Genomic DNA, 15,134 nt, shown 5'->3' with positions numbered 1-15,134 from the left:
GGCGGCGGCAGCAGCAGCCTCAGCACCTCCGCCAGCAGCGCCGGCAGCTCCAGCGGCAGCACCATGGACCTCTCCTTCATGGCCGCGCAGGTAGGCGCGCGCCCCTTCCTGCCCTGCCCTCGGGCTTTTCCCCTCTTCTGCCCCTCCGAAGTTGCGCCGCCGCCGCCGTGATGGGATCGGGCGGCGCCGAACCGTGTCGTCGCCGTGATTCGGAGAGGGGAAGAACCGACACGGCGGTGGGTGAGAGGGAGGCGCCGCGTTACTGCAAGTTGTTGGGCGCAGCCCGGGGCGCCGCACCTGTTAGCGCCGGGCGGCGGGGCCCGGGGCCGCCTCCCCCCCGGCCCCGCGGCAGCGCCCGGGCTGGGCCGGGCCGGGCCGGGCACCCACAGCGCCTCTGGGCGGTAGCAGTGGTCGCCTCAGGCAGTCCGGCCTCCCCTGATGGTGTTACGCTGCCTTCAAACTGGGGGGTGGGGGGCGGAGAGGCAACACTTATCCTTCTTCTTAGCGCAGACTATAAATAGAACAGAAAACATGATTTTTCTCAGTTCCTTTTCTCATAATGCATTTGTACATGCGTCTGTGTTTTTATGAGATGGGTTGATGTCTTTGCGCACAGAGTCTAGCTTGGCATGTAGAAATGATCTCCTCTGTTTGCATGACCAAATTGTGTTAGTCACGGCCAAGTTTTGGACTTCATCTCGAGACACATACATGGATATTGATATTACATGTATTGATATTCAGTGCACTGAGAAGTAACCAGCGGATGCAAGTCACCCAAAGCCCAAAATCACCCTGGTTGAGTCCAGGTGAATTAGGTTTTTCCAAACAGGACCATGCTTCAGGGAAAGACACACATACTGAACACCTATTTCATGTTTTTCCCAGGATAACTTCTTGTATTCATGTATATACATAATTACGTGTGCATAAATAGGTTTTTTTTCAAGAAGTGACTTGAGTCCAAGCTCAAACTTTGCCAAAAATGTCATGCACTGCTCAGGAACTGAATAGGGGTCAGACACTGGCTTTATAGCAGTGTTGCTATTTGGACACTGATGTTAGTTGGAGGTGGTTGATGGAAACCAAATCTGATTCTACTTGTTCTGTGTTTCATTGATGCAATTCTTGTTCCCTCCTTAAAGTCTGCTTGCTTCTTAGTGGGCATCAGGCTGTGCCTTTCTGAAGGTAGGAGCAAGCTGTTGAGAATCTGTTCTGTTTGGAGGTATTTCTAATAAGACTCTTTCTAAAAAATATTAAGAATTTTAAGCCTCAGTGAGGAGAGGAAAGCATCACTTTGATTTGAGGTCTTTCTTTTACCCGAAGTATTCAAAGAAAATTTTGTATGTATCAAGTCACTTTCCTGTGGTCCTTCTCACCACGATCTGTGAGCTCCCTGAGTCCATCTTTTGCTCACTAAAGGGTGAGGTGAGGTGGGGAGGGTTTAGTATCACCATTCTACAGAAGGAGAGGTGAGGCACAGCTGAAGCATTTACTGGTAATTGGCCAGTGGTCTGTGGCACAGCTGGGACTAGAACAGCCCTTTCCCTTTGCATGCTCTCCCTTATGCTTGTTGTCCCATATTCCAAGTATCTTCTACCCCAATTCTGTGTATTCAAAGAAAGCAAAGCTGTGTGCTTCAGGCCTCCCAGAAAAGTTCTTTGTTGGGATCATTTTACATCTTATGCTTATGAAGGTTAGTAACGCAGCAATTTAAGTTGAATTATGTGTGTTACTTCAGATCTTCTGGGGTTGGTTTATTTATTCGTTTTTTTCCTTTGTCCTATTACATGAGAAAGAATCATCCATTCAATATTCCTTTGAAATTTGAGAATCTGCCTTTCCATGTGGGACATCTTTTTAAAGGGAGAAAAGCATTTATGTTAACATCCCCCAGCAGGGAAGGCTACGTGTGATGTGAGATCACTGACATAGGTACGGTGCTTCTGTCCCTGAGGCAGAAAAGGATAGAAAGCCTTCATCACACTTCCCCATTTCTCCCTCCAGACACTGAAGGGAGAATGGGGATGAGGGAGGAAGGGACAAGCTGGTATATGGATACATGCAGTCCTCCTTGTGGCCTACTACACCTCAGGAAGGAAGCTTTAAATACCTTGGATCTGTGTTCTCCACGAAGCCTTGAGGTGGTGAGAAGACTACTGGGATGGGAAGGCCTCCTGGAGGCTTAGAAGGAGATGTCAGGGAGGGAAGCGGCTCCAGATGGGAGACGTGAGGCAGATGTGGACACCCTTGTGGCTCTCTCAGCTGGTACATGAGGTTGACCAAGTCTGCAAACCATCTGTTTCCCTGGGGCAAATGCAGTCCTCTGAGGAGTATTGGTATAATTAACAKTTTAGCAACTGTAGAGGATTCCTTGGGTTCTGCTTCTCCCAAAAGAAATTAATCCAGTTTTTAGGTTACTGTGTGCGATGGATGCTACACTTACCTCTGCTGACCCCCTGTCACAGGGCCTTTGCACCTTTCTTTCCGAACTAAGCAACCATTTCCACCAACCTGGTGGCATTTCACACACAGTCTCACTTCTCTAATTTCTCCTTTGCCTTACTTCTGCTTTCCTTTCCCTGCTGTATCTTTCCTGCTTTTTTGAATCATCTCTGTGGCAAGTCTGGTGTTGTCCACTGAGGTGACCTTTTACAAGGGATGTGCAAGAATAGAAGAGAATTATTGACCTGTACTCCCTTCTCGTAATCACTGACATGCGACAGAGTTTGTATTTTACCTCATGGATGCCAGGTACATGAATACTTTATGCCAAAATTGGCAGCATCTAAACTGAGATGCTTAATGGTACAAAAGCAACGCTTAAGTCTTGACTGAGTTTAGTTTCTATGGGACTGCGTAGGCTGTTTGTGTTCCTGTAAATTGCCTTTGCGTATCATTCTTACCACACCTTTGCACCATTCATCCTGGACCCAAGTCGTCTTTTGTGAGACACCATAAATGGTCTTTGAATACATTAGGTTAATGTTTTCAATCTCCATGCTACTGTAGTGTATTACAGAAGCTCAAAATCTGGCCTCCTCTAAGGTGTAGTGTCTTCTCCTGCCTGGGTGAAAGTGTAATACCAACTAATGCAATAGTCAGTGTCTCTGAATCAAAGTTTTGGTCTAATTGCTAAAAACATTCTGTGGGTCAGAGCCTGCAAATCTGGATGATTGCAATTGTGTGTTTAGCTCTTCAGGCACCTGAATATGAGAAACCTCCTTTCTAGAAGCACTGGCTATACAAAGCTGTATGAGTAAAACGGGAGCTTTTGTTGTCAGCACCTCCCCTGCCTTTCTAAGATGTCTGTGAGACAGTTTATGCCTTGGAGGCCCTGATACCATTTCTTGTGCCAGCAGAAAGATAATGAAATGTCCCCCTGAATGATATAGTTGATGCCAGAGAAAGGATAACGTTTTGCTGATAAATATTGGCATTATGGAACAGGAGATTGTCAGAGTAGTAACATTAACAAATCTATGTATCTATGGTACAGGGGGTTGGATGCCTAGCTGAAGCAAGCACATCTGAAAATCTCAGCTGTAGTACATTTATCAGGTATGTCATGAAGAACAGCCTTTGATTGTGGCAATTAAATTGGTTGTTAAAGTAAGCCCTTCTACATCTGTGTGTTTGTTCATCAGTAGTCAGTTGTGCAGGCTTAGATGTCCTCCATTCTGCAGGTGCTCTAATTGATTTCATTAAGGTCACTTGTGCTAATAAGGATGACTCATATGTAGTCAAAGCCTATTAGGATTTTTTTCCTTTTAAATACAGATCTTCATTAAAGTAATCATGTATTCCTCAAAACTACACCAAAGATGTTCAGCCACTGCTGAACTGTAGAGCTGTATGTGTGCCTCATGTCTGTGTGCTGTTCAGTCATTTCAGAGTACTTTTGTAGTCTAGGTAACCTCAGAAATAGCCTCTTATTATAGGTAGAGACTTAGCTTCCAGCATAAGAGCTGGTTTTTGTGAGCTTTGGAGCACTGAGTCCAGGCTGAGAGCATTCAGTGCTTTTCAGGTCTGGCTGCGTGTTGCTTCATCTGTTGAAATATTCAACAGTAAAGCAGGGATCTGGGGTTTGCTGTCAGACAGGCAGTGGTAAGTTGTCCCCCTCCTCGCTTCTGACATGCTAAAATTAATATCCATTTAAGAACCAGCTAAAGCATTTCTGCTGCATAAAACCATAACAATGAAAATTACATCTGGGTTGATAATGTTGTGAGCGGTGTTGAATCACATATTAAAATTGCAAAATAGAAGCACATAGTGTAAAAACCTGGGAATCTACAGAGGAAGAAATGATGTCATGGTCTTCAGCATGATACAGATCAATGAGCTGAACAGCACCTGCAGTTATAGTGCCAGTTATGTGTTTTTCACGACTTATATTTACAATTTAACTTCCCCTAAATCATTTATTGTAATTTTTGTCCCATACTGAAAATGAAAAATGGACTTCCTTAACTAGCAATATTTTTATGGTGGGGTATGTCTACATACAGTCAAAATATTACTTTAAGAGCCAGGCAAATGATGTTTTCTTCTTTTACATATAGAAAAGGGAAAAGCCTTGAGAACATGGTCATCTCTGTGTATTTATTTTTGCCTTAAAGTCATATAAAATTCACATACTCATTTATCTTTTGATTCTCCATGTTCAAGAGGTCTTCATAAACAGCTCCTGAGGATTTGAAATGTGGTAAGTTGAATTCTTCATGATTAGTTTCAATGACTCAAACTCTAGCCATAATTTAAAAATTAATTTTTGCAACCTTTAATTTCTATTGTAGCACTGAGGATTTTTTTACTGAAGGTGTATTAAAGAAAGCATGGCTCTGACTGGTTTCAGGAGTTAGAGAAATAAATGACCAATTTGGGACAAAAAGCAAAATCATTGAATTAATAAAAAGAATTTAAACTTCATTGCTTTCGTGTTCTGTGTTACTCTTCCAGGTTTTCAGGTCTGAGAAGTGATTGCTCAGTGACTCTGAGCCTTTCCATTGTCTTGGCAGTAGTTCAGGTCATTTTTTCCCATGACAGGGCAGTGGTCCTTGGTGCCCCTTGAAGAAACCCTATAGCTACCTGTAATCTTGCCAGTATAAGAAGTCTGAGGCTGCTGTGTCTCCAAATTAAAAATATGTTAGTGTGAGCTGTGTAACTTCTGGAAAGCACCAGAATACACACTATAAACTGTTTTGTTTTGGACATGTTTGACTTGCTACCCATTGTGTTTTGGACGTGTTTGACTTAATACCCATATTTTCCAGAAGCCGTGGATTGCCTGTGTCCATGCTTCAGAATCAGTGTGTGCACAGAGGATGCCTTTGATGTGCTGGGGCACCTGAATAGAGTTGCTTCATTTCCAAAAAATCCCAGATGTAGGTGCAGTATCCTTTAATTCCTTTCTAATGAGGTTTCAGGATACAAAAGGATGCACAGTTAGAATCTGCTGTAGTCTGTCGTACCTGCATACAGGGAACTAGAGCACAGGGTAATTCTGTATCTGTTTTCCTACTTTTTCTCAATATATTTTCTGCTGCAGGTGTCTAGAGGGTTTCAGAGCCTTTCCTGGCTGTGTGCTATTTCTACAGCAAAGTATTCTCAATGTATTCAAAACAAAAGCTTTAGAGACTCTTTTAGCCTTAGTAGGCTGCTTCCACCAGCTTAAGACAATATCCAGGCTACTTGCTCAATGTGAGCGCATGTGTGTGCTTGTGCATACATATATGTGCCAAGAAGCTGGAATTCATTGCCTGCCTCCAGAGAGAAAGAGACCTTTTGGTCATGTTAGTATTTTGCGAGTCTATGCGTGACATCTCTGAATGTGCTGGTTATTTGGAAGCTTAATTATTGTGTGTACAAGTTCAGGCAGACACACTGATTTATTTTTTTCTTTAAGAAGTATGATTGCCAAAGAAAAGCTCTAAGACAAACCACATGGAGAATCATGATTTAAAGATGCATGAATCTCTCCTTGTCAAAAGCCGCCTTTATTATAATCTAAGACTTGGAGACATAAACCCTTTTATCCTTAGCATCAAACATTAATAATGCTAGCTAGGAGGCTAGAGGCATTCTCTGATGTGACCAGTTCAGTGTATGGAATAATGGGACACTAAGAATTGCCCTACCAGCTCTGTTTTCTTCCAAAGATTAAAGTAATTTTCTCTGGCTTCCTTTGATTCCTCCAGAATGCCTTGACCTGTAATAAATAAAATCAAACCATCAAGAAGCTAAAAGAGCAGAGAGGAGTTGAACTGCAGATGTCTAAAATGCTTAAATTCAAGCTCAAATTCTAATGCCTCGCTGTGGTATGGCACAGTCAYAGGGACCAGTTGTCTGATCCAGATGATGTAGAAAATCTATTTTACCTGCAGAAATCAGTGGTGTCCTCATCCAGGATATTGCTGGAAGCTGAGGTGAGAAACATCTTCTGGAGAAACCTTTCAGTTAGCTGTTTGGTGAAGCTGAATTAGATTTTCGTTGGTGGCAAAAAACAAGGAATCCCTGCACCTTTTCTATCACTGCAATAACACTGCAAATTGCATTTTCAAATCTTGTATAGCAGAAACTTCTGTGCTAACAATATTTTGAAAATTTTACAGAGACTTGGGCTTATTGGTTTTGTGAAATGTGTATACCACACTTTGGAAGCGGCTGCCCTTTCAGGATTACGCTTGCAATTGCTGTCAAAGATGCTAAAAGCAGCAAAACACTTAAGCATTCGCTGCACTTGGAGCACATGGGTATGGTTCCAGTGACATCAGCAGGAGTGTGCATTGCTTAACATGAAATATCTCAAAATCTGGCACAGGTATGGTGAGGATGCTTTGCAATTCCTAGGAACAGCTCCTAGAAAAGCAAGAGGAAGTCAGTTTTGATCATGCTACTAATCCAGAGAAAGCTGGGACTATGTGTTTGGGAATGGCTGTATTTCCACTGGTTAACAGCAGGACAGATTTCTCATAGGAGTTGCTGAAGCTTGAGAAGAGCAAATCATAGGAGGAGTGGTAGGGAAGGAAGAGGAGGAAGTGGCTGGGATTGTAATGTGTGTATTTGTGCACTCTAGTTACGTGGGCACTTGCACAGAGGGGATTAGAAGATACTGAATATACTCATTWTGTTTCATGTGCCAATTAACCATGAGATTAATTCCATGAAGTGTTTCTTTGTTTATTTATTTATTTATTTAACAGTCGCATGATTTTCAGTGCATGTTGACTAAACAGTACACAAGCATAGTCAGTGGCAGCAGCTGTGGTCCTATTGTAAGCAAGAAATAGCTACAGATGGCARGCAAAAGGAATGAAGACTGCAAAAGAACTACATTCATGACAAACATTTTGCTTGTTCAGGTACCTGGTTTTATTTAGCAGTAAGAACCTAACTGTAATGTATTCTGAGCCCTAACGCTCTTTGCAGGCTTGATRAGAGCCAAGTTTACTGGGTAGCCTGGTGGTACTGGGTCCTCAGAATCCATAGGCTAGGAAATCTAGCCCGGATATAGATTATTATTATTATCTTAGGCTAATAGGACTGAATTTCCCAATTCATCAAGGAACTACAAGCTTGGGGGAGGAAAGGAAAGGTTCTGTTTTAAGCTTCGTTGGAAGTGGGATTGACTCTGGCCATTAGGAAGTCAGCTTAACCATTTAGCTGTTCCTAACCTTGTTCCCATATCAGGCAAAAAGCAAAGGCCCCAAAACTCCAAATGAATCAGAATTGCATGGGGTTTAGTATAGTAGCATGATGTTTTGGTGACCATTGGTACACCATCAAATTAGATTATTGCTCAAAGAAAACATTAGAGCCTTCCAAGGGAGTGTGGTGATGTGGAAAGCAGAAAATTAGAACAGCAACCCAAGTAAATTCAGCAGTGACCAGCTCTGTTAGCTTGCTATGTCTGTCTGTTGAGACCTACTTTCCTTGGAGGTATTTTCTGTCATGAGTTGCATTATCTCCCAAAGCCAGCAATGTCTATCAGTCCTCTCTGATTTGTTGTTTCAGCAGGCTCCTTGGCTTGATGAATGTAGTATCTTAAACAAGATTGGTGTTAACTCCTTTCACCGTTCACAGTGGCTATGATTTTTAAAGGCTTGTTTTGAAATAGTGATAGCTGTCTGGTGTTCTGAGCATTTTTTTTTTCCAGGAGATGTATACTTCTGTGTCAAAGGAAGGTCCTGGAAAATTGGTTGTAAATTGAAGACAGTYATGTCACCCACCCATCAGTGGCTTGATCTATTTTTTGTGCCTGTAAGTCAGGAATTTCTCCATTGATTTCAGTGGAATAGTGGCAGTCTAAATGCAGTGGAAGCCTTTGGCAAACATGATCCTGACACTGTGTATGAAGTTGTTAGTGCTCATGTACAAAAAGGGCCAGAATGAAGAGAGTGAAGAGCTTGCCTTCTGTTTGGAAAGTACTGAGTGTCCGCGGGGGGCTCTTCTCTTGCCCTCTAGCATTGGAGTGAACAATACTTGTCTACACTGAGTGTTAAATAGGAGGAGAATCCATGATCAGACCAGGAATGCTGAACGTTTATTGAATGTATGCTGTGCAGCTTTGGAGGGAGGAAGGGGAGCAGAGGCAACATGGTGCAAGATTTCTCCGTGCAAATATTATGGTGCCGTGGGTACATGGCAGCCAGAGCTGTTGCTGTTAGTGGTAGTCACTACCCACCCACCCTTTCTCTTGCTGGCTCCCACATGCAATCCTTTTAGGTCTGTTTCACAGCACTGGCTGTTTAAAATTGCATGTATTCTTAAGCTGAATCTTTAGTCTTCCTGTTCAGAGAGCAGAATTCTGCACTCATAGTAGCTGGGAGAACCAAACCTGCCAAGAAGCAGCTAATTGGAAAACGTTAACTTTCAGTCACTTCAGAAAAGCTCGAAGCCTCTTTGCAGTTGGCTTTGGGAGGATAGTTGGATATAGGGCCAATTCTTTTGGTTTTGCAAAGAGATTATCTCCTGTGTCAAAATTGGGGAGGGGGCGGACCTCAACCAGTTGTCTGTTGCCATTTTGCTTGCTTCTAAGAAGCCTTTCAGATGTTAGAAAAGGGAGAACGCTCTAGGAAGGAGCAGTGTATGTTTAGAATGAAACCCAGCTTCCACTGAGACTTTTTTTTTTCTGCCAAATCAACTGGACAAGCATCTGCAAAGCATGTAAAGATGTGCTGAGCCTTGGGGTTTGTGCTTTGGGACTGGTAAAAGCTACCAGCCCCACAGAGTCACTGCGTGTATGATCCCTGGAAGGAGGAAGGACAGCAGTGTCACTTCAGCTGATGCATAAAGGTGTTGAGGTGTATATTCAGAGAGGAAAATAACTGCTGAACAGATTAGGAAACAAATACACTAAACAAAATATAAAGGTGTGAAGGATTTCTAAAAGAGCAGCTGAATCCAAGGTCTTGGAGCAGCTGATCATGCTTTAATTCTCTTGGTCCGCGGTTAAACATATGCTTAACTTTAAGTATGTGAGTAATCCTCTGAACTACTTCTCTGTTTAAATAAAGTATATAATTAAGTGCCTTGAAGTATTTGAATAACTGGCAAGGCATTTTGGGGTATCATAATACCTTTCTTTACAAGTGAGCTCCACTCGAAATTGGGTTGTTCCTTTCTTCCCCCCTTTCCCTGCACCACATACATAAGTTTTTCCTGGACTCTTCCCAGGGATTTTCTCCCACCTCTTCTCATATATACGTGTATAAAAATTTTCCTTCTAAGTCAGGTCTACTGTCCTTTTTTGGTATCCTTTTTCTACATCTCTCATATCCTCTATTTTCACCTTTTGTAAATCATCATGGATGCTATAGTTGCACCTGCTCAAGTCCAAATCCTGCAAAGATTTAAGCTTAGATCTGAAGCTTTGGGTCAAAGAGTAAAAATTCCTCCTGTGCAGGGACCAGTTATTGTGCCTTAATTAAGATCTATGTTCTGAGAGGGAGCAAATATTTACACTGGGTTGTGTGTTTCCAGCTTCATCAGGTCTTGGTAGAACCCTCTGAAGAGACTGAAAAAAAGACTGCTGTTTACAGAACTACAGATGAAGAAGCTGAAATTTGGGCAAGGAGAATTCACTACAGAAGTAGAGGAACCAAGCTCTAAAGGCCAAAATCTGTTGACCTAGCAGCATTTATTGGTTTAGTGTGTGATCCAGGCAAATCTCATGCTTCTGTCTTCCTCTGTTCCATCCTTGCAAGTACTTTTAGATCTTTAGATGGATCATGTAAATAAATGACTAAGTAAAAGGAGTATGTTTATAATGTAGTGCTTATCAAAGGTGAAAGGGGAACAGAGCAGCAAACCAAAATGCTGCAGTTACTGAAAGCATAAGCAGCGCAACAGAAACTTTCTCAGTTGTCTTACTAAAGACAGAAGTGTGTTAGTATGTTGTATGTCTGCCCAGAGTCTTTACTTGGTTCCAGGTTGGAAAAAATAGTGATAGATATCGAATCTAAAACCCTGGGAATAGAAGTACCATCTCATCCATCCTGTTTTGTCTTTTGATTGCTCTCCAGCTGGGGCAGTAAAACTTAAAACACCAATTTGAAATACTCTGAATTTTCTTCCCTAGATGCTGAACCCAGGAACCATTTGGGAAAAAAATGTTGAAAATGAGTTCCAAAACACTCCTTTCTCTTCTGTCCCATGATATTTTTTCCCATCAAGATTTTGGGGAAAGCTTTATTGAATAAATGGTTAATAATGTTAAGGCATGGTTAATGGGTGTTGTTCTGTGATAGGATTCAGGCAGCTGTAAAATGGTTCATTCTGTCTTGGTCTCTGAACCATGTGATTGGGCATGCTGTGGAATTGTGCAGATGGGTAAAGCAGTGAAATCCTGAACTGATTCATTGTCAAGGTGGCAGATGTTTTATTCCCCTCGTGTGTTTTCTGGCATTTCTCACTAACATGGAACAGAATCAAAAGGAATTGAATTGTGCTCTCTCCCCCTTGTTCTCCAAGGTAGCCTTGCAGCTCATTTCTGCTGTAGTGTTATGAAGTGTGAGAGAAGGTATGTACCTCCTGACTTCTCTTACAACTGTGCTTTAAACTTTCACAGGTAACTTTCTTTACCCAGCCAGATGTAATTTTTAGCATGGGTGGGTTTTATGGTGCATCACTCACTCACCTCTTTGGCGTACATGGTACTCTCTACAGTGCTTTAAAGATGAGCATTTGGATGACTAAATAACAGTCCTGCCTCTAAAACATTTGTCTCCAGACCTCTGGTCTGCACAGTAAATGGCAAGCAGAAAAGGAGGGCAAGGAGAAGGCAGAAGACAACATGTTAATAGAAGCTGCCGTCTAGGCTGCTGCAATAGCAACCCGTTGCTGTTCAACAAAGCCTTTAGGTACCAGCGTGTACCACAAGGAGCACTGGGGTAAGAAGTGAGGGGAGATGGGAAAGAGCCAGCAAGGGTAGTCTGGGACAAATTCTSTCTTTCTTGAGTATGCAGTGTCCTTGAACTGATGTAGATAATGCTGGCCAGCTTTTGGGGGCTAATTCATTGTTTTTAAATGTTGGCTTAGAAAATGGCACCTAGGTTATTAAAAATCCTAAGCTCGGTTCTGGAGAATGAATGGATTTAGGAGGGTCTCTTCTGAAATGAAAGCTGGTCCTGTCTTGCTGCCTTATCTTTGCCATTAGAAAACTAATACATGTTTTTACACTGTTTGTTTAGCCTTGCATGAGCAAGAGTATCATTTCATTGATACAAGTGGATTTATAGTCTTTCAGGTTTTAGGCTTTAGTTTTTTTATTAAAGAATAAATTGTTCCATCTGTAGTGTAGCTTGTATGATATGAGGGATTCAACTGGACTCTACCACACCCATGATATCTGTTTTTACAGAAATCCATAACATTTAGGGCATGGGTGCTGTTGTGCAGTGTGCCACACTGTTATTCTAGAGAGCTCTGGAACTGTACTAATACAAGCTGTGGTCAGGCATATATTGTCATTTCAGGTGAGACATAACTGCAAATTCACACCCGGACGTGTTGGTCGTGTGTGTTACCTGCACGGTGGCCTCAGTGAGTGCATCTTAGGACAGCTGGCAGCTTCACTGCATGGAGAGGCCAGTCTTGATCTAAAATCTTGCCCCTGCAAGCAATATGGGGATCACCAGGCTGGCTGAAGTAGCCTGCCTGAAAACTGGCTTTGTCTCCGTTCTCTAAAAATACATCTCCAGACACCTCAAGCCTTGCCTGTCCCTCCATGCCCTCATGTGTTGCCCCAGTGGTGTCCCGTTACCACACTGCCTTTCTCTGCTTTTTTCACTGAAAAGCAGGATCTGTGCGACACAGACAAACTGGGAAGGGTGAAAATGCTGAAAGAAGCTGTCCCAGATGGGAGCAGAGGCATGTGGGCTTTCTGGTGAGCTGGGATGCGCTGCGGCAGGACTGCAGCATGGCCGGGGGCAATGGGCAAACTGTGAGCAGGGAGCGGGACTGCAAGCTGCTGTGTGACTGGGCTGCACCAGTTTGGGCATGCACACTTGGACAAGGCAACCACAGACAGTGGACAGGTATAGCCTATGAGTGGCTACCGCAGTATTTCAGGGTTGTTGTCCAATTGCTACCTACCACAGTTACTTACCACCCACTCAGTTAAACGTTCAGTGTGATCTTCAGTCACATTAACTTAAAACCATTTTACAAAGGGGATAAAGTTTCATATGCAAATAAAGGATACTACTGAAGGGGAGGCATGACTTGCCCATGCTGCCAAGGAGGAAATGCAGATCTTAATGAGAACCGATTCCCAGTTCAGAGCTTCCTCAATGGGGAAGCTTAAGCTGGCCATGGCTGACAGAGGCAAAGCAGCAAATCCTTCCTGGGCCATGTATATACCATCAGGTGTCCTTGCAGGTAATGGTTGTCCTAAATTTTACTGATCCACTAACGGCAATCCAGAGATTTCTATTTTCCTGTATCCTTGCTCTGGCCCATATAATGGAGTCAATCTCTGAGCATCCCTATAGTTCTGGATTTTGATAAAATTAAAGCTTTAAGCTTACAGCCTTACCTTTCAGTACAGGATTCATGGCTATCTGGCTTATTATTATTATTTTTTTAATATGGTGCCATTTCATTCAAAATGAATCTAGCAGGTGATCTTACTCAATTTTGGAAAACTGGCCCTGTCAGATTCTGCACCACTTCAGTAAAGGGCTGGCCAGCTCTCTCTTCCCAGAAAATAAGGAACATCTCTGAGTGCTGATTTTTGACCAAGTCCTCAAGGTAGGGATGAGCTCTTGTGTAGCTGTTCGCCTGAGGATCATGCTTTGCTCCTGTTGGTCCTTGTAGCCATCCCGTTCACTGCCTGTCTCGCAATAGTAACAGAATGGCGACAACAGAAGTACTCCAGCTGTCTCGCCTATTTACAGCTTCTGCATTCACTGAYGTGGGAGTAAACAAGTTCAGGATTCATGCACTTGCCTGATTAGCTCTTTATTTTTAAAATGAGTCATTAAAAAAAATATATGAAAGCACAACTGAAGGTAAAATAGCCCTGTCAGCACCTTCTGTGCAGATTACAACATCGTGCTTGATCTGAGGAGTTCCCTCTCTTTCTATTAATTTAATAGAAGACTTATGATAAAGGCCATATCATTACCTGCTAAAAGTGTTTTTCACATCTGAGTGGATTTGTACCAAGACAGGATCTGGCTCTGCAAATGCAGGTTACACTAGTGATGCTTGCKCACTGCTGCCATTTTATTCCCAGGTTTAATTACCAGTTCTACCAAGATGAGTAACTGCCTCACATGTAGGCGAATGGTATTTACTGTAAAAAGGCTGAGTGAATTCAATAGTTGCATGAATGTTTAAAGAAATAATAATTAGAGATGGATTTCCTGTTTTGTTTGAAAATATTGAGATAAAACATTTGAAATAATTAACATTTTCTCTTTGATAGCCAAGAAACAAATACTTGAGCTCATATTTTCCAGCTTTGTATCCTCAGAAAAGTGGGCGCAAAACTCACTGTAGTAGCTTATATAGTTGCTAAATATTTATTAAAGTCAAACAACAGTTGACAGTACACCATTCTCTAAATAAAGTAGTAAGTTAGCAAAGTTGACAGRATTAAAACTTGTGCTTTGTTTTCCAGGGCCAAAGTGAGACGATCCCAGATAAACAGAATGAGAGAGAGCCACTAATAACCCTCACAGAGTCACAATATTTAGGCACATGGACGTCACACTCTTCATTCTGTCTCTGCTTTCCTCCTCCTCAAAGCTGCGGGAGGACCACACACAACAAGCATTTCACGGCAGGAACGCTGGAGTTGTTGTCGTGCTTTGGAGATAAGAGCAGTCGTCCCTTTGGTGAAAGGGAGCAGAGCAGACTTGTACAATCTGAACCCCAGTAATTGCCCCTTAGCAGCTGCCCCTGGGACATGTATTCCTGTACAGTGGCATCAGTGGTATTTTTGTAAACAGGCCGACCTGTGGTTAAAACATGTGAAAGATGCAAAGAGGAGGTATGTCAGGTCTGAGCAGAGGAAGGAGGGTGGCCGAGTCGCCAGGTTACCTGTTAGCAATCATACAGTGCCTCTGCATTTGCTGTRTTGGTTGATGTTCATAAATGGGACTTATGGATCCCTTAGGACCCTAGCAGTAAGTCTGTTGCCGAAGTACTGGATACAGTACAACTGTGCATACCTATAAGCTCAGCCCCCAGCAAGTGCTAGTACATGGACAATGTTTACAGGGGTGTGACCTTAATGCTTCAGTGAGGCATCTTATGCTTCATTTCCTCTCATTTTGGGAGGCTTCATTCCTGCTGCTGCTGTCTTTCCCTGACCTGCTAATGCAAACTTGCACCTAAGTCCTGAGGAATAGCAGCAAGTGGCAGTGCTTGATTCTCTGCCACTGTTTGGCCCTCCTTCGCCTGGCTCTGCCTGGSGCTCTGTGTTGATACTGTTGCATTCCTGCCCACCTCATCAGCTAGTATCAAATCCATTTGGTGCTTGTCTCTTAGGACTGCAAAAGGATGTAATTATTCAGTAACTTAAAAATATTGTCTTATATAGGATCCTGTATGTTGCTCCTGWTGTGGTTCCACTGATGTGCCCTTAGGAAATTTCTGCATTTCACTAGAAGCACCAGATTGTA

The 15,134-nt window shown here is 42.8% G+C and overlaps 1 protein-coding gene across 1 annotated transcript in view; it reads left to right on the top strand.

Annotated features, from left to right (window-relative positions):
- Positions 1–43: 43 nt before the first annotated feature.
- Positions 44–15,134, top strand: part of CUNH14orf132 (chromosome unknown C14orf132 homolog) — a 40,789-nt gene continuing 25,698 nt past the window's right edge. The window contains exon 1 of the mRNA XM_026079702.1: positions 44–90. Coding sequence (XP_025935487.1) covers positions 64–90 — 27 coding nt within the window. The 5' untranslated portion in view covers positions 44–63. The remainder of the gene's footprint in view (positions 91–15,134) is intronic.

This window comes from Apteryx rowi, unplaced genomic scaffold (assembly GCF_003343035.1).
Source record: "Apteryx rowi isolate R43461 unplaced genomic scaffold, aptRow1 scaffold_5, whole genome shotgun sequence".
NCBI classification, from domain to species: domain Eukaryota; kingdom Metazoa; phylum Chordata; class Aves; order Apterygiformes; family Apterygidae; genus Apteryx; species Apteryx rowi.
This window is presented reverse-complemented; position numbering and strand designations above follow the sequence as displayed.